Genomic DNA, 25,899 nt, shown 5'->3' on the forward strand with positions numbered 1-25,899 from the left:
AAACGTTTGAACATTTTTAGCTTCTTCTCTGGAACCCCTGAACCAACCAATTTTTGCTTATAGCATCTATGGTTGAAGTGGGAAAAAATGTGAATGTTATGGTCCTTGCCCTCCTGGAACCTGAAGGATGGGGCTAAAACCATCAAAATAAATGCAACCTTTACAAATCTTCTTCTTTACTCCTGGATATCAAGCAGTCAAACTGTTGGCATGATTGTAATATGCAGTGATCCCTGTAAGAAACTTCTGAAATTCATGTCCCCATGGTCACTGCTTCTTGTGTTAGGATGGCGCTCCATAAATCATAAGGTGAAAATGCATAAATTCTTCAAAAATATTTTTCTTTCCCCCAGTATCTCGAAAAGACATACGAAGTGCAATGATATGATGAGCCTCTTCCGATTCGTGGCCCCCTTGTCAGGGGTTTAGGTGTTAGGGGCTCTATTGGTCATATATATTGAAAATGTATTAATTTTTCGAAAAGCTTCTTCTCTACTCCTAAGTAGTTAGAATACAAACTCAATACATGCTTATGATGAGAAAGAGTGCTTATTCCAAAATTGTGAAATTCACATCCCTTGGGTCAGGAGTTCTGGTGTTATGGCGGTTCTTATTTGCATCATATAGTGCAAATACAAACCATTAATGTAACTTATTTGTTACTCATAATTTTACTTTCACTATGTTGGATAAATGTTCATATGTAAAAATTTATATATGATTAGTTGACTAACCTTTTTACACATTTTTTTTTTCAAGTTGTGTGTTTAGTCATCAAAATACATTATACAAACTGAACGATGGATTGTTTCTCTACGTTACATTGTACCTAGTTATCATATCATTATTTTATTATACAAACTGAACAATGAGCTAATGAGTCATATGTAAATTGCACTAATGTGTTTTATGTGTATTTATTTGTTATCATAATTGATATATGTCATGCCCCATGAGGTCCTAATTCGGAAACAAATTCTATTCTATTCTATTCTATAGATGCATTAATTCTGTGAAAATCTTCTTCTCTACTCCTGGGTATTTAGAATGCAAATTAAATACATGGTTATGATGAGCAACAGTGCTTCTTCCAAAATTGTGAAATTCATGGCTCCTGCCCATGTTCTGGTGTTAAAGCGGGGCTCTTTTAATCACATAGCGAAAATGCATTAATACTTTGAAATCTTTTTCTCTGCCCCTGGATATTTAGCAGTCAAACTAAGTGCATGATTATAATAAGAAAGAGTGCTTTTTACATAGTTTTTTGAATTTCATAGCCACTGGGGTCCGGGATTCAGGAGTAAGATCAGGTTTCTTTTGATGATATAGTGAAAATGCATTACTTCTTTAAAATCTTCTCTGTTCTTGAAATGTTTAGCAGAAAATTTAAGTGCATGGTTATGATGAGCAAAATCGGGAAATTTATGGCCTCTGAGACAGGGGTTTAGAGTCAGGACGGGGCTCTATTGGGAATATCTACTCCTCTTTAAGAGAAGTTATTCCCTTTTGTTATTCATTTACTATAATTAATCAATGCAAATAATGTAATTAATACTAGCTAAACTGAATAAAGGAATTATGACAGAAGTTCCAATATATAATATAAAAAGCACTTTCGTAGTTTTTAATAGTAAGGTAAACGTGTAAAAATTAGATGAATAAAAATAGTCATATTACCTTACATATGTAAATTAAATCTTATTCAAAGACCACGAGATTTCTAAATATTGTGTTTTATGCTAAAGCACTACTGTCTTGTTATTTCTTCCTTTCTAAGGAAGAAATTCTTCAAACTCATATGTCAGTTTTGAATATTTTTAATATTCCAAACAACCAAAATGAATTCAAATTACCATATTTATATTGGATTCCGAAACTTCATAAAAATCCTTACAAACAAAGATACATAGCGGGTTCCAGTAAATGTTCAACCAAGCCTCTATCTTTACCCCTCACTAAGATATTAACAGTGGTGAAGGAGAAACTTCAAGAGTACTGTGCAACAATATATTCGAGAAGTTGTGTAAATCAGATGTGGATACTTAAAAATTCCAAGGAACTTTTGGAAAATTTGAAATCACAAGATTTTACCAAAATCAACAGCTTAAAAACTTACGACTTTTCAACTTTATACACAACCATTCCTCACGATAAATTAAAGTCCAGGCTTTTTGATATCATTGACAGCTGCTTTTTCAATAAAAATGGAACTCGTAAATATACTTACCTTGTCATTGGTCATTTGCAAAATTATTTTGTTAAAAAACATTCTGATTGTGCACACAAGTACTCTGAAGTTGACATTAAAAAGATGCTTGAGTTTCTGATTGACAATATCTATGTGGTTTTTGGAGACCAGGTCTTCCAACAATCTATTGGAATTGCTATGGGTACCAATTGCGCCCCGTTATTAGCAGACCTTTTTTGTATTCATATGAAGCACAATTTGTCCAAAATCTTGTACGTGAAAAGAAGAAAACACTTTCAACTCGACATTTAGATATATCGACGACGTATTGTCAATTAACAATGGCTATTTTCATTCTTATGTCGATACGATATATCCTGGTGAACTTGAGATAAAAGATACCACAGAGTCTGACACATCTGTTTCATATTTGGATATTTTACTTGAAAAAGACGTTAATGGTAATCTAACAACCAAGCTTTATGATAAACGTGATGACTTTAACTTTTCAATCGTCAACTTCCCTTACTTATGCAGCAATATACCTTCATCACCTGCATACGGGGTATATATCTCTCAGTTGATTCGATACGCAAGAGCATGCTCTACGTATGTACAATTTCTAAAACGAGGTAAATTATTGACAAATAAGTTGATGAAACAAGAATATCATCTGTCTCGTTTAAAGTCATCATTTCGTAAGTTCTATGGTCGATACAATGACCTTGTCAGCAAATACAATTTATCATTGAGTCAAATGCTGACTGACGTTTTTCATAATAATTGTTAGGCCATTATTTACACACTGAATCGTCAACGGATTTTTCCGTTATTTCCCGATCATGACAAGGAGCACACGGCGGGTGTGACCGGTCGGCAGGGGATGCTCACTCCTCCATGGCACCTAATCCCACCTCTGATGTTTGGAGGTCCGTGTTTGCTCTGCTCCTATTTTGTATTATATAATGGACTTTTGAGCTTGAATACTGTTCGTTGTCTCCATATATTTCATTGATAATGATAGAGTGTAGATGGCATTGGTATATACAGGCAAGTTTCAGAGTTGTTGCTGATTACCAGACTAACTATTCCCTGATCATTCTTTTTCTTTTAATTTAGTTTGTGTTAATTTTGTGTTATTATATAACTATTTACCATTCCAAGGATCCTTTACAGGGTTGTATTACTCTCAAGTGACCGTTCAAACCCTTTATTGTAGAATAATACGTTTGCATGGTTATGAATCCCCAAAAAGGAAGACACTTTTGTGACTTTTGTGCAATATGGGCTGATGAATTCTGAAGAATTTAAATCCAAAGTATAACCATTACGCTTTCTGAATGACCTTTAAGTGAGGGCAATCGATTCTGGGTACAGTGATATGATATCATTGTGCATCCAATGCAAATTCTGTTTTCTTTGTTCCTCTTAAAAAAAGTGACATCATTTTTGCTATTTAATCTTACATTTTTTGGTTATAAGTTAGAGATATTTTGTTGATATTTAAGCATTTCATCTTCCTTCCTGCATTTTTCCTGTGTTTTTGTGTCTGTTTAATTATTATGATATGTAAAATCTTCCTGTTGTGACATTAGTTTTGTATAGGGTTCTACGAAATAACAGAAGAAACAAGACAGGTTTGGGGTTTTGTTTTAAATTCTGATATTTCATTTCACTCTCCTGTTGTTTAATTTCATGTTTTATCTGAAGATGTCCTTGTCCTTGGATGTTCATCTTTCAATATGTGAATTACAGAGAATTCTTTTCAGGACATGGAAGCTACTATGTTTGGAGCTATGTGGCTCTCACAGGCGAAGGTGGAAGCTCAAAAACGTACGTCAGTATTTTTTTTAACCATAAATCTTATGTTATTGAGTGTTATTATTATTATTTGCATTTTAAATTGCCTACATGTGCAATCTAGAAGAACTCATAAAATATCGTCAGAAATAAAAAGATGAGTCTTAAATTGAAAGGAAGTAATTTGAAAGATCTTCCTTACGTAAAGTTAAGCAGTTTAAGCGAGTTGTATAAGAGAATGAGAGAAAGAGAGAAAAAGAAAGAGAAGACCGAAATTGGTGTGATTATTAGCCTTTAAATAGATATAGCGACACAAACGTGTTCTCTGTAACCACCATTGCTTTACTCACTACATAGATCTCAATTTTTTGTTTAGTTTGTCTGTGAAATATATGGACATAACGAACAGTATTCAAGCTCAAAAGTCCATTAAACAATACAAAATAGGTGCAGAGCAAACACGGACCTCCAAAACATCAGAGGTGGGATTAGGTGCCGTGGAGGAGTGCATATGAGCATCCCCTGCCGACCGGTCACACCCGCCGTGTGCTCCTTGTCATGATCGGGAAATAACGGAAAAATCCGTCGACAATTCAGTGTGTAAATAATGGCCTAACAATTAGTATGAAAAACGTCAGTCAGCATTTGACTCAATGATAAATTGTATTTGCTGACAAGGCCATTGTATCGACCATAAAACTTACGAAATGATGACTTTAAACGAGACAGCTGATATTCTTGTTTCATCAACTTGTTTGTCAGTAATTTACCTCGTTTTAGAAATTGTACATACGTAGATCATGCTCTTGCGTATCGAATCAACTGAGAGATATAAACCCCGTATGCAGGTGATGAAGGTATATTGCTGCATAAGTTTGAATGTTGTTTAACGTTTCTCTCGAGAATTTTTCACTCATATGGAGATGCTGCATAAGTTAGGGAAACTGACGATTGAAAAGTTAAAGTCATCACGTTTATCATAAAGCTTGGTTGTTAGATTACCATTAACGTCTTTTTCAAGTAAAATATCCAAATATGAAACAGATGTGTCAGACTCTGTGGTATCTTTTATCTCAAGCTCACCGGGATATATCGTATCGACATAAGAATGGAAATAACCATTGTTAATTGACAATACGTCGTCGATATGTCTAAAAGTCGAGTGGAAGGCCACAGCAAGTGTTTTCTTCTTATCACGTATAAGATTTTGAACAAATTCTGCTTCATATGAATACAAAAAAAGGTCGGCTAATAACGGGGCGGAATTGGTACCCATGGGAATTCCAATAGATTGTTGGAAGACCTGGTCTTCAAAAAACACATAGTTATTGTCAATCAGAAACTCAAGCATCTTTTTATTGTCAACTTCAGAGTACTTGTATGTACAATCAGAATGTTTTTAGCAAAATGATTTTGCAAATGACCAATGACAAGATAAGTAAATTTACGAGTTCCATTTTTATTGAAAAAGCAGCTGTCAATGATATCAAAAAACCTGGATTTTAATTTATCGTGGGGAATGGTTGTGTATAAAGTTGAAATGTCGTAAGTTTTTAAGCTGTTGATTTTGGTAAAATCTTGTGATTTCAAATTTTCCAAAAGTTCCTTGGAATTTTTAAGTATCCACATCTGATTTACACAACTTCTCGAATATATTGTTGCACAGTACTCTTGAAGTTTCCCCTTCACTACTGTTAATATCTTAGTGAGGGGTAAAGAAAGAGGCTTGGTTGAACATTTACTGGAACCCGCTATGTATCTTTGTTTGTAAGGATTTTTATGAAGTCTCGGAATCCAATATAGATATGGTAATTCAAATTCTGTCTTATTTAATTATAGAGAAAGCCCGCCGATATCAGAGGGGAAGAGGAAGCTGTGTTCTCTTTATACTGGACTTTTCTGAGAGTATGAGAGGGGAACCTTTAAGAGAAATGAAGAGGGGAGTTACGGAAATACTAGATGGTGTTTCATTTTATACTGGACAAAATCAATCTGTTCCCAAGAAAATTTGTTCCGTTATAATGCTAGAATTTTATTTACATTTGTAGAGTTTGATCAGCAACCAGATCTTGACGAGAATGTTTCTGTTATGGTTTTCGGACAAGAAACAAAATTTCTGCATTATTATTCCAACCAATATTCTACAATAAAACAAAGCATTGGTAATAACATTTCTACTTCATTTAGTGGTGTTTTATCGGCCAAATATATAATACAATATTTAGGAAAACATTCTGTTCAGAAAGGCGGGTATGTCAGAATCTTTGTTATGGGAATCTTAAATAGAACTGTACAATTAACTCATTTAAATCCAGCTCATTCTATTTAAAATTCATTACTTGTTGGTGCTAGTAAAAGATGTCTGAAATGATCTAAAAAAAATCTCAAAGTTCTGATCAACATTATCTACCATTGATAAAAAGATAGTGAGTTTTAATTGTTATGCAACTATTAGGACAAGCATCACTGTTTTAGCTCACTGGAGCCGAAGGCTCAAGTGGACTTTTCTGATCAAAATTTGTCCCATTGTCTGTCGTTGTTGTCGACGTCCTCGTAATTTTTCTACCATTTCATCTTCTCCTCTTGAACCACTCGGCCAATTTCAACCAAACTTGGCAAAGAGTATCCTTGGGTGAACAGGATTCAAGTTTCTTCAAATGAAAGGCCAAACCCTCTTCCAAAGGGAGATAATTTTGTAAAAGTAAAAATTTGATATGGTTCCTTTAAAAAACTTCTTCTCAACAACTGCTGTGCGACCAGAAAAGATGAAACTTATGTGAAAGGTTCTTGACAAAGTGTAGATTCAATGAAATTTATTCAAATAATGACCTTCGGGGGTAGGATGGGGCCACTATGGGCAATCAAAGTTTCTTATGGGTATATATAAGAAAAAGCTTTTAAAATCTTTTCAAGAACAGGAAAGCCATGAATAGTCATATTTAGTTGGAAATATTCATAGGAAGTTTGTTCTCTGGAGATTGGGTTTGGCCTCATTGGGCGATTAAAGTTTTATATAAGAGGACAAACAACAGATCTTGAAAAATGTTTTTTCAAGAACAGCAAAACCATGATCAGGCATATTTATATTTGTAGGGAAGCATCCTCAGGTAGTATAGAATCAAGTTTGTTCAAATCATGACTCCCGGGGGTAGGGTAAGGCTGCAATGGGCAATCAAAGTTTTACAAAGGAATATATAGGAAAAAAGAATTTAATGATGAAGAACAAGAAGAGCCATATTTACTTAGGTGAGCATTGAGGCCCATGGGCCTCTTGTTGATTAATGTTTGTAATTTTCATGACAAATGATCTCAGAGGAGTTGAAATGTGGTGGACCCTCCCCACTCACAGCTGCCTTTCTGTTGGCCCTTGGGGGACTGTACGAAGGAGCAGGTATACAGATAGATTCTCAAAGATAAAGGAGGAACTGGTTATCAATAAACTTGTGAATTATAGATAATATCACAATTCTAATATGCCTTATTATAATTATTAAAATTATATATTTCGCACTAAGGTAACTTGCAATTTTTAACAGGGTATTTTCGATTGTATCACTTGTCAAATTTGTCATACAAATTATTAGTTTTTTATATAACATTATCAACATTTATCATGTAAAATCCCAATAACCTACGAGGGGTGATCAAATAGTTCGCAAACTATCTCTATATTTACAAAACCACAGTTCAGATCAGAATGAAATTTCGCACACATATAGTCATACACATATTCTATTAATAGCAGGTGTTATATAATGTTTTACTCCGTGTTTGTGACGTCACAATGGGAAAATGACGTCAAATGTAGGTGACTTGTGACAAAAAATGGTTGACTCAGTTACTCGGGCAACGAACGGCTGTAAAGTTTAACGTATATCTTGGAAATTCCTTTGCAGTAAAATATGATTATTTGTACAAGGTTTATGAAGACAAATGACTTACCAGAAGTTCAATCATTAATTGGATTGATTGTTTTAGTAAAGGCAAGGAGATGGTTAAAAATTATGTTTGTTCTGTTGCCCAGCGAAAACAAGCTGGGGAAAAGATGTGTCCTTAGTTGAGCAATTTGTTATGGCAGATCGCCAAGTTACAATTAGAAAAATAGTTGAATATATTAACAATAATATAATTATCAAATCCCTAAAATATCGTTTACTTTAGACTTTAAACATATGAGATATTATTAAAAAAAAAAAAAAAAAAAAAACGGTCGTCAATACTTTAACCACATTGGATAAATGACGTTCCCGAGACAGAGGACTTGGCTTTTGATGACCACCATGCTAATTCTGGGAAGGGATGTCCTTATCCACCCATCCTATTGCCGAGATTTGGCCATTTCTGACAGATGGGACTGTTTTAGTTATAAAAAAAATCGCCTGGATCACGTGATTCGCGCATGGGCAGAACAATGGTAGATTTGCATTATAATCGGAGAGGACTACTTTAAAAAATAATGAGCACTGAAACTTTTCTTTTAAGGAAGTAATTCAATTAGTTCTCGAACTTTTTGATCACCCCTTGTATATATCAAATTTTCAACTTACATGTCCATGTAGTTTGTGAGATAAGTGCATTATAACATTCTCTCAAAAATTAAATTAAGAATGGAGTCTTTTAGTTGCATGTCAGTTTGTCATGTTTCTTATATTACTTTTAAATTCAAAAAACACCAAAAATATATATAATGGTTGATGAAACATGAAAATGAATAAAAAAAGGAATTTCTCTCGAAGTGTGCCAAGATGATACCGAGATTTTTTTCAAGTTTTGCTTTATAAACGCAGTGGTGTCATCCATAGCTGTGCTTCAAAGAATTAAATATTTTTTATCAGATACATTCTTCTTTAAAAAATATATTAGATAGCAATATCAAACCAAAATTTCCAGGGATGATTCCTCCACTACATGTATTACCAAAAACTATTAATTCTTTAACGCATTTTATTTTGAAAAATTTCACCATACATTCCCTATAAATCTCCAAAACAACACAGTCTCTTACCCTCCATATATATCCCAAAACAACACAGTCTCTTACCCTCCCTATAAACCGCCAAACAAGACCATTCCACACTCCTCAAATCAAGACAGTCTCCATCTCTTTCCATAAACCCCAAACGAGGCAGTCTCTTAACCCTCTCTAACCCGCTCACAAAAATATCAAGAGAGTCTCTTGCCCTCCTCATCAAAACATGACAGTCTCTTATCCACTCTATAAACCAGTTAAAGATAGACTCTATCTCCCTATAAAATATATAAGATGTACAGGTGTACTAATAGCTTATCCTTCGGTGCACCTTTCCGTAACCTACGAGAAGAATACTGGATTACGGAACTAAGTATTCTTTCTATATGATTGCAAAGACAATTTCTATAGTGTGGAGAATCTTTCAGTTATGTTCGATTATGATTGCCAATAAGATCATTAAAATGACCATAGAATTTTCAAAATGTTGACTTTTAACGCGGTTGTTGAAATCCCTGTGATATCAACTTACCTGTCAGTAGCCTGCCTCGGTTTAAAAAATGACCACACTCAGAGCATTCTCTTCAGTATTGAATAAGTTTGGAGACGTAAACACCATATTGAGGTAATAGCGGAATATTACCTCATTAATAAGGAAAGTTGATAAAGGAAAAGTTGAAGTCATGTAGTTTGTCAAACCATTAAATTGTTAGTTGGCTCTTATGGTCTGTGGTCGGTAAAACATTCAAATATGAAACAGATGTGGCAGATTCTAAACATTATAAACATGATGTCTCTTTTTAATCACTTCTTTCTTTCGTTTGTTTGTTGATAAAGGTCCCCTTTTTACTCATGCTGCCGGTGGAGAGCTTTAAATTTAGACCTGTAGTCAGCACTTAGGGCCTATAATTACTGCTTTATTATCTTAACATTTCATTTATAAACTTTTAAGCTAATTTCAGGAGCAACATTTTGAATTTAATTAAAAAGGTGAAGATAACCAACAGTGTTCAATCTAAAAAAAAATAATTATACGAAAGGTGTTCACATATTTATGGAATTCTCATCAATCATTAGATATCTAGATATGTGTGGAATTCAAAATGATCGACTGTAGAGATCAAAATAGAAATGGACTTGTAAAAACTACATATCATATATTACGTAAACGTTTTAATTTTGCATTAAATATTGAATTGAGTTTATTAATTTATTGCTGATGAAAGAAAATATACTAGTAATCGGCGTTCCAAGAGTATGCATTTCTCCAGATTCCTTTCAAGTTCAGAATTATAGATCTAGTGTTACATGTATCAAGTTAACACTGAATCTCTTTCTAACGACACACTGTTCAACATGTCAAGTTCAACTACATACATATCTTTACATTGTTTCTTACAGCTCACACACGTCGAATTGGTGACTTCCAACTCAATCCAAGAGTGGTTCTTTTCACAGATGGTAGACTAACAGACTTTATGGATTTAGATGCCACCGACAATGAGATTGATCTTACACCTTATGATCATGTAATCATTCTTACCAAGTTGTTTTTTTTTTTCTGACGGTTTCAATTTTGAGAAATTTGAATAAAAAAGGCGTTTTGAAGAGAAAATCATAAAAATAAAATATGAGATAAAATTTAAGAACTTGAAAGATAATTTTGTTTCTATATACACAGATATTAGCACCACTATCTTCGATCACACAGGAAATAGGAAGAGACCATCCAATTTTCTGTTTCCCAGTTGGAGAAAATCCGAACTACGTATGTCCTGCAATACCTTAAAATGTGAACGCTTCCTTTTGATGAATGATTTTAAAATTTATACATCACATGTCTACCCTTTATTCAGAGATTTTAATTTTTAACCCAGGGCAAGCTACTCACAAATAAGTTACTGTTAGGGGGTTTTCAACCTTTTGTTTGAAGTCAACATATCACAGTTTTTATGCTTGCTATAATGAACTCGTATTGAAAATTGTTCGATCGTATTATGACTGACAATTTCCTTACCAATTGTTAGGCCATTGTTTTTATATCAATTTGATTATGGACTACGACGTTTACATCATCACTAACAGCTGGCTCATGACAGGTACGACTGGTCGATAGATGTGGACATACGTTTACATCATCACTAACAGCTGACTCATGACAGGTGCGACTGGTCGACAGAGAATGCTTACTTCTCTATTGTACCTTATCACACTTTTGCTGTTTTCAGTTGTCCTGATTTTTTTTTACCATGTTCAGGATTCGTAGTTTTGAGGAATTTATGAGATTGATCAATATTCGTCATATTTCACCTATCACTCACTGGAGAAACTTTCCATATTCCGCATGTATTTTGATAGTATGTTATAGACAAATACATATGTTGGCATTTGTAAACTAAGAATATTAAGGAATATTTCAAAATGATGTAATTTATAAATCAATTTTACTTTTGAAAAGCACTTTTATCTCTGCTTCCATTGCGCACTATTTTGACGTGCAATATCATGGACTTGTTAGCCGACGGAAAAGCTAACAGTGATAAAAACCAATGATTTAGTTTAAAACATGTGATATAAGAATTCCCCATGATTTGTGACTGGATATGAATTTTATCCAACCGATTGTTTGTCCTATTTGAAAGAAATCATAATGAAAAATCCAAAAATAAACTTAGCTTAAAAACCAGAAGTCTCTGATGAGACTGCAGCTCTACTGGTTGTACTTATAAAGGAAGATAAAAGTAGCACTTGTACTTAAAACTTTGCAACAGCAATAAATAGAATAATGATTCTTGGTTTAGTCTGTTTTTGTGGCAAGATTTATTGCAATCAGAATAAAACTGTAGGAGGAGTAGCGTTTTAAAATAATTTTACAGAAATTTTGATTTAAGTTACCATGGCAACATCATTCAACAAAATCAAAAAGCAATAACAATTATGTATCTCAGTGTAGTCTACATGTATGCCAAGTTATACTGAAATCAGACAAAACATGTAGGAGGAGTAGCGTTTTGAAAGTATTTCAAAAAAATTATATTTTTAGTAACCGTGGCAACACCGTTCATCAGAATCAAAAACTGAATATACAGAATTATGTATATTAGTGTAGCCTACTTGTGTGTCAAGTTATACTAAAATCAGACCAAAACTGTAGGAGGAGTAGCATTTTGAAAGTATTTCAAGGAATTTTCTATTTTTAGTAACCATGGCAACACCGTTCATCGAAATCAAAAACGGATATACAGAATTATGTATCTTTGTGTAGTCTACTTGTGTGTCAAGTTATACTGAAATGAGATCAAAACTGTAGGAGGAGTAGCATTTTGAAAGTATTTCAAGGAAATTTCTATTTTTAGTAAACACGGCAACACCGTTCATCGAAATCAAAAACGGATACACAGAATTATGTATCTTAGTGTAGCCTACTTGTGTGCCAAGTTATATTGAAAAGATATCAAAACTGTAGGAGGTGTAGCGTTTTGAATATTTCACAGAAATTTCTATTTTTAGTAACCATGGCAACATCGTTCATTGAAATCAAAAATTGTACCGATACACAGAATTATGTATCTTAGTATAGTCTACTTGTGTGCCAAGTTATACTGATATCAGACCAAAACTGTAGGAGGAGTAGCATTTTGAAAGTATTTCACAGAATTTTTATTTTTAGTAACCATGGCAACGCCGTTCATTGAAATCAAAAACCGATATACAGAATTATGTATCCTAGTGTAGTCTACTTGTGTGCCAAGTTATATTGAAATCAGACCAAAACTGTAGGAGAGTAGCGTTTTGAAAAATTGTTTACAGACGGACTGACAGACAGCTAGACAGATGGACGGACGGACGACGGACACCTTACTATCGCATAAGCTCTTCTGGTCTCTGACCAGTAAAGCTAATGACATTTTTCATCTCTACATATAATTAAAAATATATATTTTTATTTCAGACTTTATTACAAACTATATCAGGAGTGTCCAAGGGAGGCAAATTGTTCGAGATTTATGAAGCAAAGTGTTTTGGACGATATAGTCTACATTACGTAATTAATGTTTCACCTATTGTGATCTTCATTTTTGTTTCAGAAATAATGTTTCACTTGTCAACACTAGCAATATTTTACAGCATTCGGCAGATTTGATTTCCAAAGTAACAAACAAGAATGAAATAGAAAGAGAAAATTTGAGATCTGTGGCAGATAACGTACTTCTCTGGCATAACTATGATGAAGACGATTTGGTATGTTGGGAAAACATAGCAATTTACGAGGGCTGTTCGGAAATTATTGAGACATTGCGCGTTTATTCTTCTTTTTAATGTAATATTTTACAAATATTTTATTTCTTCTTTTTCAATGGTATATTGGTGTTTAAATGGTATAAGTACCCGGCGTAGTCACGAAATCAGATATTGAAAATATGTAACACCTTCAAACTCCCGGTGGATCCATAGTAAGAGCGAAAATAATTCAAATTATGTATATAATTTTTCAATTTTATTTTGACTTCATTTTGTGCACGTTTCCTAGAATTTCGATCAGAAATATGGAGATCATAAAGAAATGTAAGCAAGGTATAGAAATCTGATTAATACGACAAAATGGATTTTGACGTTAAGGCGGCCCATCGAGCATACCTAAAATTTTGTGTAGAGCTGTGGACTCTTGTCCAGACTAAACGATCTGCGAAAGCAATAACAATGCAAAAAACATGTCTAAGCGTTTGTTCTTTCATTGGTGTGTTTTTCTTCTTACAAATAAATCAATCAGAGTAAAAACAAAGGCCCCGGACGGCCATCAATTAAATTACGGACTAAATAACGTTGACCCGCGGTGCAAAAATCGGTACTGCATGATACTAAGTCAAACTGTATATAACACTTCCTGTAAAGTTTACATGGGGGTAGCAACAACACACATTTTATTTTATTGTTTTTAAACAATCGTTTAAGAAGAGAGAAAGTTTTGTTTCTAGAATGTTATATGTGATGATAGAAAAAGAAGAGTAAACGCTTTCCGATCGTTTCAACATGAGAAAAGATCTACGGTTTGCATGACGTTAAAATGACGGAGCGATGCTGCTCCAGGTCAATAGAAATATGCAAATTTATAATTAAAATTTTGCCCACTTGTTTTATTTGTTCTTGATAAAATGATGACAAATTTTCATGAATTTATCTCTCCTTTATGGAGTAAAAGTAAATGTCTCAATATTTTCCGAACAGCCCTCGTATCTTTACGGAGATTAATCCAATTTATTCGAAAAAGTGATCACTTACTTTTTTGTTTAGTACAACTAGATCAGAAAAGATCAGGGGTCATTTTTTTCAAAGCAAATAATTAGCCTTAACATCAAAATTACCTTTAAGAAAACTAAGTATGCTTTATCAAGTTGATTGTCTTAGCATCTGTTCTCGTTTGACATTTCCTTATATCATATTCCCAAAATGAAAATAATAAATACATTTTTGTGGGTCTGTTTCAAATTCTGTGAGTGAGGGAAGTCACATGTAGAAAGGGATTAAGAAAAAGATATTGCAAATTGAATTATAATCGTAGGACACAATATACGAGTTAATACAGAACAAAGAGAGAATCATGGAAACCCAACAAAGGGAAGAAGATGATGAAGACAATTGGTATAAGGAAAAATACTCTACAATTCCTAGGCTTGGTACAAGAGTTCGTCGTGGTCCCCATTGGAGCTGTCAGAACCAGGATAGCGAGGGCATCGGAACTTTAGTGGGACATACGGATAAAGGTAGTTAAGCGTATGTAAGGAAACGTCTCTTTACGAACAGTGATTGATCTCATAATATCTAACAAGAGGCCCATGGGCCACATCGTTCACCTGAGTAACTTTGACCATGCTGTTCATTACCAGACTCCCCCCTTGTAATACCTATTGTGGCCCCACCCTCCCCCCAGGGGCCATGATTTGAACAATTTAGAATCTACACTACCCCAGGATGCTTCCACATAAGTTTCAGTTTTTCTGGTCCAGTGGTTCTTGAGAAGATTTTTAAAGATTTTTCCTATATATTTCAATGTAAAACTTGGGATTCCCCCTATTGTGGCCCCGCCCTATCCCCTGGGTCATGATTTGAACAATTTAGAGTGTACACTACTTGAGGATGCTTCCACATAAGTTTCAGCTTTTCTGGCCCAGTGGTTCTTGAGAAGAAGATTTTTAAAGATTTTTCCTATATATTTCAATGTAAAACTTGGATTTCCTATTGTGGCCCCGCCCTACCCCCAGGGGTCATGATTTGAACAATTTAGAATCTACACTACCCCAGGATGCTTCCACATAAGTTTCAGCTTTTCTGGCCCAGTGGTTCTTGAGAAGAAGATATTTTAAGATTTTTCCTATATATTTCAATGTAAAACTTGGATTCCCTATTGTGGCCCCGCCCTATCCCCGGGGGTCATGATTTGAACAATTTAGAATCTAAACTACCCCAGGATGCTTCCACATAAGTTTCAGCTTTTCTGGCCCTGTGGTTCTTGAGAAGAAGATTTTTAAAGATTTTTCCTATATATTTCAATGTAAAACTTGGATTCCCTATTGTGGCCCCGCCCTACCCCCGGGGGTCATGATTTTTACAATTTAGAATCTACACTACCCCAGGATGCTTCCACATAAGTTTCAGCTTTTCTGGTCCAGTGGTTCTTGAGAAGAAGATTTTTAAAGATTTTTCCTATATATTTCAATGTAAAACTTGGATTCCCTATTGTGGCCCCGCCCTACCCCCGGGGGTCATGATTTGTACAATTTAGAATCTACACTACCTCAGGATGCTTCCACGTAAGTTTCAGCTTTTCTGGCCCAGTGGTTCTTGAGAAGAAGATTTTTAAAGATTTTTCCTATATATTTCAATGTAAAACTTGGATTCCCTATTGTGGCTCCGCCCTACCCCCGGGGGTCATGATTTGAACAATTTAGAATCTACACTACCCCAGGATGCTTCCATATAAGTTTCAGCTTTACTGGCCCTGTGGTTCTTGAGAAGAAGATTTTTTAATGACCCCACCCTATTTTTGTCTTCTCTTGATTATCTCCCCTTGTGAGGGGACTTGGTCCTTCATTTTAACAATTTAAATTTCCCTTTACCCAAGGATGCTTTGTACCAAGTTTGGTCAAAATTGGCCCAGTGGTTCTTGAGAAGAAGTCAAAAATGTGAAAAGTTTACAGACGGACGGACAGACAGACGGACAGACGGACAGACGGACGGACGGACGACGGACAAAATGTGATCAGAAAAGCTCACTTGAGCCTTCGGCTCAGGTGAGCTAAAAACAATACAAATCTGTAAACATGGCATTTAACACGGACCTCCGGAAATTACAGAGGTGGGATCAAGTGCCTAGGAGGTTTAAGTATCTCCTGTCGATCGGTCACACTCCTCGTAAACACTTAATATTGATCATCTAGATATAACATACTGTAGTCAATTTTAGTATATAACAAATGCCTAACAATTATTTTGAAAAACCTCAACTGAAATACAACCCAGTGATAGGATATATTTGCTAACATGGTCATTATAACGACCATAGAAATTAACAAAATGTTGACTTTATATGAGCTTGTTGAAATCCCTGTAACATCGACTTATCTGTCAGTACCTTGTCTCGGTTTAAATGCACACTTTCAACTTGATACATGTGTTACATTAAAAGTTTAAATCTAACGTTTAAACTTATCTTAAGTTTAAACGTTAGATTTAAACTTTTAATGAAACACATATTTGAGAGAGTCGGATTTACAATCTCTTTATGAAGTATTAAGTGTTGATCAATCTGTAAGTCAATTATTTAAGGGTTTTCTTTAGATACTATTGATGAAACAATCCATTTTCTTTACTCAATTATGTTTTAACAGCCGGTTCAGTACTCGTAGAGTGGGATAATGGACATCGCGGTGTATATAAATATGGAATAAAAAACATGTACGATATTGTGGTTTGTGATGAACCCAGAATTCCTGTAGACGGATTGGTCGCTGTTGGGTGCTTAGTAAAGAGAGGTAACTCATATCTCATCCACGTTTAATACAGTTTGACTTTTCTGCTGCGTATAAAGCGTTTTGTGTTGAAAGCTATTTTACATATCAAAAACACAAACGTGATTTGATTTTTTTATATAAACATTTATGCGCTTTTTTGTATTTTTTCAAGGTCCTGACTGGAATTGGGAAGATCAGGACGGTGGAGAGGCGGCTATTGGGACATGTTATCGAGTGATGGATAATGCTACCGTTTATGTTAGTTCTTGATTAACATTTCTTCTGGGACATGTTATCGAGTGATGGATAATGCTACCGTTTATGTTAGTTCTTGATTAACATTTCTTTACTGGGATATGTTATCGAGTGATGGATAATGCTACTGTTTTTATTAGTTCATGATTGACATTTCTTTATCTGGGACATCTTATCGAGTGATGGATAATGCTACTGTTTTTGTTGGTTCTTGATTAACATTTCTTTACTGGGACATGTTATCGAGTGATGGATAATGCTACTGTTTTTGTTAGTTCATGATTGACATTTCTTTACCTGGGACATGTTATCGAGTGATGGATAATGCTACCGTTTTTGTTGGTTCTTGATTAACATTTCTTTACTGGGACATGTTATCGAGTGATGGATAATGCTACTGTTTTTGTTAGTTCATGATTAACATTTCTTTACAGGGACATGTTATCGAGTGAGGGATAATGCTACCGTTTATGTTAGTTCTTGATTAACATTTCTTTATTGGGACATGTTTTCGAGTGATGGATAATGCTACCGTTTATGTTGGTTCTTGATTAACATTTCTTTACTGGGACATGTTATCGTGTGAGGGATAATGTTTATGTTGGTTCTTGATTAACATTTCTTTACTGGGACATGTTATCGTGTGAGGGATAATGCTACTATCTATGTTAGTTTTTATCTAGATTTCGGTATTGGGACATGTTATCGAGTGATGGATAATGCTACCGTTAATGTTGGTTCTTGATTAACATTTCTTTACCTGGGACATGTTATCGAGTGATGGATAATGCTAACGTTTTTGTTAATTCTTGATTAACATTTCTTTATTGGGACATGTTATCGAGTGATGGATAATGCAACCGTTTATCTTAGTTCTTGATTAACATTTCTTTACTGGGACATGTTATCGAGTGATGGATAATGCTACCGTTAATGTTAGTTCTTGATTAACATTTCTTTACTAGGACATGTTATCGATTGATAGATAATGCTACCGTTTGTCTTAGTTCTTGATTAACATTTCTTTACTGGGACATGTTATCGAGTGATGGATAATGCTACCGTTTATCTTAGTTCTTGATTAACATTTCTTTATTGGGACATGTTATCGAGTGATGGATAATGCTACCGTTTTTGTTAATTCTTGATTAACATTTCTTTACTAGGACATGTTATCGAGTGATAGATAATGCTACCGTTTGTCTTAGTTCTTGATTAACATTTCTTTACTCGGACATGTTATCGAGTGATAGATAATGCTACCGTTAATGTTAGCTCTTGATTAACATTTCTTTACTGGGACATGTTATCGAGTGATGGATAATGCTACCGTTTATGTTGGTTCTTGATTAACATTTCTTTACCTGAGACATGTTATTGAGTGATGGATAATGCTACTGTTTTTGTTAGTTCTTGATTAACATTTCTTTACTGGGACATGTTATCGAGTGAGGGATAATGCTACTATCTATATTAGTTTTTATCTATATTTCTTTATTGGGACATGTTATCGAGTGATGGATAATGCTACCGTTTTTGTTAATTCTTGATTAACATTTCTTTACTGGGACATGTTATCGAGTGATGGATAATGCTACCGTTAATGTTAGTTCTTGATTAACATTTCTTTACTAGGACATGTTATCGAGTGATGGATAATGCTACCGTTTTTCTTGATTCTTGATTAACATTTCTTTATTGGGACATGTTATCGAGTGATGGATAATGCTACCGTTTTTGTTAGTTCTTGATTAACATTTCTTTATTGGGACATGTTATCGAGTGATGGATAATGCTACTATCTATGTTAGTTTTTATCTATATTTCTTTATTGGGACATGTTATCGAGTGATGGATAATGCTACCGTTTTTGTTAATTCTTGATTAACATTTCTTTACTGGGACATGTTATCGAGTGATGGATAATGCTACCGTTTATCTTAGTTCTTGATTAACATTTCATTATTGGGACATGTTATCGAGTGATGGATAATGCTATTGTTTTTGTTAGTTCTTGGATACATTTCTTACATTTCTATGGTCGTTATAATGGGCAAATATAACCTAACATTGGGTCGTATTTCGGCTGACTTGTTTCGAATTGTTGTTACGAATTGTTATATCTTTGTTTTTATACTAGATTTGTCTACGTACTACGTAATGTTCCGTCTACTTGATCAATACATAAGGCTCACAGCGGTCGTGACCAGTCAACAGCGGATGCTTACTTTTCCTAGGCACCTGATCCCACCTCTAGAATTTTCAGGGGTCCGTGTTCATGCCCTGTTCACAGATTTTTATTGTTTGAAGTTTTTATGAGATCGCTCAGTGTTCGTTATCTTCAACCTTTTTCATTTACTGGGACATGTTATTGTGTGATGGATAATGCTACTATTTATGTTAGTTTTGATTAAAATTTCTTTACTGGGACACGTTATCGAGCGATGGATGATGGATAGTTTTTAATTAACAATTTCTTTTCTAGTTAATTGCAAAATTATAGGATGCTATCTTTATTCTTGTTTCAGAAATCAAAAATTCCTAGAAAGAATCAGAAACTATATTGAATATCTTTGTTGAAGATCAATTAAAAAATACAAGTATTGGATTTTTCAGTTTTTAATTTGTAAAAACTTAATTTTCTCCTGAAAAATTCGAATTTATCAGACTTAGACGATAACAGGATTCTTTTTTTTTTTAAATCACCATACATTATTGTTAATAGAAATAATAATAGCAAAATTTAATACATTTAAGGTTCGATGGCCCAGTGGAAAGATGGGTAATTACAGATTTGGATACGATGGAAAATATGACATCGAAATTTGGTAGGTTGTTTCTGAAAACTTATTTCACAATATATATATATATATATATATATATATATATATATATATATATATATATATATATATATATATATATATATATATATATATATATATATATATATATATATGAACTAAGTTTTTATGGGCTATCCTTCTTATCATACACACTGTATGTGTAAATGTATATACCAAATAAACATTATAACTTAAAATTTTTAACATTATAAAGTCAAAAGCACTGGGTTTCTTAAGTGAAAATTTATCAAGAAATGTATAATGTTATTTAGTATGTGCCCTGTTGCTTCTATATATGAACTTTATATGCAAGTACCGTATTTTGTATTGTAGCGACCCATTCTCGCCCGACGTGATGAAAGCTGTTAGGGAACAACGAGGTGCATCAATGAAGTCTGATACAGAGCCCAGACTTACCTCTAATCATTTAAAAGGTTAATTTCTAAATATCAGTTCTCCCATGCAGATGTGATTAAGTATACAATATTTCCCCGGAGCACTACTGTTACCTGATAAACAGTTAGCTTGCCTTAGATCTATATGAATAAAGTTTTATGGATGTTATTATACATATGAAATTTGCAGGTTATTCTGAAATACAGAGTACACCACACAACACAACTGAACAGAGCGATTACATCATGCGGGAAGATAACGGAAATCTACCATCGAATCAAGGTCGAAGTACAGTGTTACGAGAGGCGACTGATACAGAGTCAACCCAACAATTGTATGAACCAATTATACAACGTGAGCAAGTAACGTATAATGATAGAACAAATGTTACCAACATACAGACAGAACACTACCCCATGGCTATTTCAGTGGAAGATCTTGAAACTGATGAAGGACATGGTATTGGTCTAGAAGGCAACTCAGTGGAACGTATATCTGAAAATTCTGAACATTTCAATAGGTCTCCAAGTCCAGACGAATATCACAATCCCCTCGAGCTCTCTGTAAATTCATCTGTGATTGTGAATAACTGTGTTTCTGGCAAATCTAGCACCAATGCCTCAACTGTACTGTCAAATAATAAAACTATTTATAAAAATCCTGAACTATGTGTAGCTGGAATAAATAAAGATACTGTTCAGATGGAAACACATACAGAAATGGAATCAAACGTTGCAATGATTTCGCAAAATCATACAACAAACCACTCTAAATTTAATCCAAATTTAACAACGCTGTGTCTATCCTGGCAGTGGCAGGACAACAATGGTGTTTGGGTAGACTATCCCGATCACTTGACCAATTTAATCAACTGCAGGCTTCGACAGCGCCCCATGACGACGGTCTTGATTACTTATAATGATAAAAGGTGAGTGTGTGCGATTGATCAAAGTACAGCAATGGGAAAAAGTATTTAAATAGTAACAACTGTGCAGTAATTGCTAGAAATAGCTTCACTTAAAGAAAGATATACATGTAGCATTATAAATGACATTTTATATGCAGTTTGTTTTGTTTTTATTCTCATACCTATTTTTTGCATTAGTTTTAGAATTGTAGCATCAAAGATGATACAGATCAACACAAAAACAAAAGAAAGGCACAACATTAGATGCATGAATACTTAATGCCATTGTTGATACTGCAGAAATAAATATAACTGGAATAAGACAAGAAATGTCACCAAAAACACATCAAATTATTCATAATTATTTGATGTCATTTGATAAGATTTTGTTTCAAATTATTTTTTTATAATTACATTAGTTGCAAATAAATTATATATTGAAAAATGTTCTGCAGAAATAGCATGATAAGAACAAAATTCAACATCAATCTAAACAAGCGGATTTTTTTAAATAATATTTTTATATCAACGCACGTATTTGATGATATAAGTAAATGGTATAAAATAATAAAAATCTTGATTTGAACCTTTTTCCGTTGCATTATGTCAATCCTTGAATTGAAAAAAAAATGTGATTACTTTGTAAAATACCAAATAAACTTTATGAGAAACATGAAGACTTCAGCTTTTTCTATTGTCGACATCCCTTATTTATTTCTAAATACATAACCATCACCAACATAAGGTTTTTAGGTCTCCCAGTTGATTCAATACGTAAGAGCATGTTCTTCGTAAGAACATTTTCTAAGCCAAAGATCACTATTGACAAATGAGTTGATGATCGATATTTCGTTTACAGTCTACATTTCTCAAATTGTACGATCAATACAATAACCTTGCTTGTAAACACAACCTGTCGTTAGGTCGAAGGATGACTGACATATTTAATACAAATTATTTTGGTCATTATTTTCATATTGATTAAGGATTACTGCAGTTTACACTTTCAAGATAAAAGACTCAGGGCAGTGTGATCAATCGACAGGAGATGCTCACTCCTCCATGGCACCTGATCCCACCTTTGAAGTTTTCAGATATCCGTGTTTGTTCTGCTCTCAATTTGTATTGTTTAATTGGACTCATGAGCATGATTACCGTTTATTATGTTCATTCCATTTGTAAACAGACATTTAGGCAAGAGTCATTCAGTCCTTAGTTTACATTTTTCAATTTATCTTCAATTTCAGAAGAAACAATTTTATTGAACTAGAAATATAGAACATAAAATTATTGTCGTAAAATTAATGGAATTCGTAAATTCACTTACCTTGTCATTGGTCATTTGCAACATTATGTTGTTGAAAACATTCTGATTGTACACACAAGTACTCTGACGTTGACATTAAAAAGATGCTTCCTAAAAGATGAGTTTCCGATTGACAATATCTACGTAGTTTTTGGAGACCAGATCTTAGAACAATCTGTTTGAGTTCCCATGGGTACCAATTACGCCCCGTTATTAGCAGACCTATTTTTGTGTTCATTTGAAGCTGAATTAATTCAAAATCTGAGAGGAAGAAAAAGAATTGCTGTGGCCTTAACATTTAGACATATTTATAATGTATCATTTAGACGACGTATTATCAATTAACAATAGTTACTTTCATTCATATGTCGATCCGATGTATCCCAGTGAGCTTGAAATAAAGGATTCCAGGATTTGTGTTGTTTAAATGGACTTTTGAGCTTGAATACCGTTCGTTATCTCCGTATTTATTGAAGGACATTACCCGACATTTTCATTAAGATACTCAATTAAGTGGAATAAAACAAAAAAAAGTTACGAAATTCAATACGTTGTATAAGGATATCCATAAATATCAGGATATATTAAAACTCAGTTATAGACAATCAATGACTGACATTGCATCGCTTTATCCGTACTATAATTATATCCAGTTAATGCAGTAAATCACCTTTACAACGAACATCTCTATTGCATATTCACCCAGCAATGAACTATTTCATTTACCCGTTCAAAGTCGGCCGCGTGGCGCAGTGGTTAGAGCGTCTGCTCTAGAGATCCTTCCTACTGATCCTTACGTCGCAGGTTCGAATCCCACTGCGGGACGTGGAGACTGGTCCTTCGGATGAGACCGTATAAACCGAGGTCACGTGTCGCAATAGGTTCTGGCGCGAAAAAGATCCCTCACTGCTTAACGGCCCTGAGTGCCGAGTATAGGTCAAAATCTGTAGCCCCTCCACCGGCAAGTGGTGGCGTCTCCATATAAGTGAAAAATTCTCGAGAGGGACGTTAAACAACAAACAAACAAAAACCCAGTTCCAAATATTAAGTAAGAAAATTTATCTGGATATAATGATTTTCGGATATAACGAATTTCAGCCATCCCTGGAGAAATGCTTTCACGCAGTTTTACAGTTTTTGCCAAATATCAAGGCATGCTAATTTTCTCATTTCCGATCGTAAAAAATTTTGCTTTTCACTAAATATGGCTTTGACCATTTAGAATCATCAAATCATTCTTAATTTTCTGGCTTCAGGATTTGGGTAATAAAAAGTTAAATTCTTGCTCATCAGCATCAATGACCTTAGCCTTTACAATATTCTTTAGAATCTCACTTCCTATACAGCTATGACAAGAAATCTAACAAAGTTATATTGGACACCATATCAATAACCTTGACCTTTTGTCATTGACCTTCATCAAGCAACACTAAAATCTAAACGTGCCTTGTAATTCCAGAAAGCTTTATCAGACTGATGAGAAATAAAACTGCCAAAAAAAAGGAAGAAGATATTTTCAATAGAAACTTTATTATGCACATCCATACCGTAGTTTATCTTTAATCAAAAACTGGGTAAAGGACAGATTTTATACAGAACTCGTAAAAATTTGCTAGCCCTAAATATGAGTAATATTGTTATCATAATACGCTATAATTTTTTTTCTTCAAAATTTATACATGAAATATCTGAGAAGATCAACATTTTAATTCTCGCATAACACTTAGTTCACAGAGTTTTCATTAAGTCCTCCCTTTTCAAAAATAAATGTGAAATATTTTGTTTGAAATTTACGTACTATTATAATTATTACACTGTAAATAAATTTTACTTAAACAAAAATTCAAACACCATCAAGGCCTTATATCCCTCTGTTCTAAATTTCATTTAAAAAAAAATTCCCAGCCTTGATTTTTATCAGCAACAAAAGCATTAGATTCAAATGGAATAAGGTTTGAGGTATGAAGCGAGGCTTACTTATTCCAAAATTAAATTTATGTTTAATTAATACATAACTGCAGCAAATAATGTCAAAAAAGAACACTTACAGAAGTTTAAATGAATTCTAGAGAGATTGAAGTACATTTCTACTGACATTATACAGTGGTGGAAACTGAAACGCAACATAATTTTTCTGTTTACCATGTCTCCACGTGCTAGTCACTTCCTCGTGAATAAATTACCTTATCTCGCTGTAGTCTCGCCAGAGGTACTGCGAACTCCTCGGGTATTATAATTTGCAGAAGGCGTGAGTATTGTCAGCCCGTGCTCACTGAACAGGTGAAGTGTGCAGGGTAAACAAATTGAACACATCCGTTAAAACGTAAAAATTGACAAAAGACAGAGCCCGTGCTCTTGTTTATAAACTCAGGTGTTTGACACGATGCTATGAAAAATGTTTTTGTCATTGAATATTTTAAGATTTTTCAATCAAGTTCAATTCATTAAACTGAGTTTATTTTTTGGAATTAAATATAGAAATTGAAAAATGTAAACGAATCGCCAATGCAATTAAGTCCAGGCCCCCACATGTGAGTTAAGGCTAGGTATAGGCGTTTCTATGCAAATGAGCTAATAAAAACGCATAAGAGGTATATTTATTATTCAGAGAAAGTTTTGATTTATTTTCTTATGCATACTTAGTACCCACGATATGTTATAGGCAGTACGAATTATGACGTCACTGTTCTTACCTACTGGAGGTTATAGAACATATCAACAAAACAGGGATTACCCTATTTATATTTACATAAAAATTGTATAATACTAAGAAGAATATTCTATAGATTAATAAAACTGCTGCACAAATCCTAGGCATTTTCTCATTTGATCGGAATTTGAGGAAATTTATAACGTACTGTACATTTTTACCCTGATTCAACTTAGAGCCAGTCTGCGAGAAAACCATGCAAAATTCAAAAATCGTCCAAATGGAAGGTTGCAACATAGGATTTTTTAGTGGCTTAAAATTTTCTGCATAAAAGTAGAAGTCAGAATATCTACAAAAAAATGTTGAACCTCGCATCTATTTTTAGTAACATCTCATTTGCATATTTGTCATAAATCACACTAAATTATACGGAAAAACATGCAAACTTTTTAATTCAAAAAGTGACCTTCTGCCATCAGTTTATTTTCAAATTTTGTTTTCTTTTCAAAATCATGGTCTTATTTATACAATTAATGAAGAAAAACGTAATTCAAATGAATGTTTTATTTTTTA

General features: G+C 33.8%; 1 protein-coding gene across 1 annotated transcript; it reads left to right on the forward strand.

The window, feature by feature from the left end:
• The first annotated feature begins 7,291 nt into the window (after nt 1-7,291).
• On the forward strand, nt 7,292-21,786 carry LOC133181616 (uncharacterized). Its single transcript, XM_061316162.1, has 12 exons — nt 7,292-7,379; nt 10,359-10,486; nt 10,639-10,725; nt 12,910-13,002; nt 13,086-13,199; nt 14,518-14,719; nt 16,844-16,987; nt 17,139-17,224; nt 19,979-20,049; nt 20,401-20,501; nt 20,653-21,391; nt 21,569-21,786. The coding sequence occupies exons 1-12, from the start codon at nt 7,292-7,294 to the stop codon at nt 21,648-21,650; spliced, it is 1,935 nt and encodes a 644-aa protein (XP_061172146.1). The 3' UTR covers nt 21,651-21,786.
• Nucleotides 21,787-25,899: the final 4,113 nt, after the last annotated feature.

The sequence above is a fragment of the Saccostrea echinata genome, unplaced genomic scaffold, assembly GCF_033153115.1.
Source record: "Saccostrea echinata isolate AGI-Se365-2 ecotype Australia unplaced genomic scaffold, CSIRO_AGI_Sech_v1 ptg000009l, whole genome shotgun sequence".
Classification (NCBI taxonomy): Eukaryota; Metazoa; Mollusca; class Bivalvia; order Ostreida; family Ostreidae; genus Saccostrea; species Saccostrea echinata.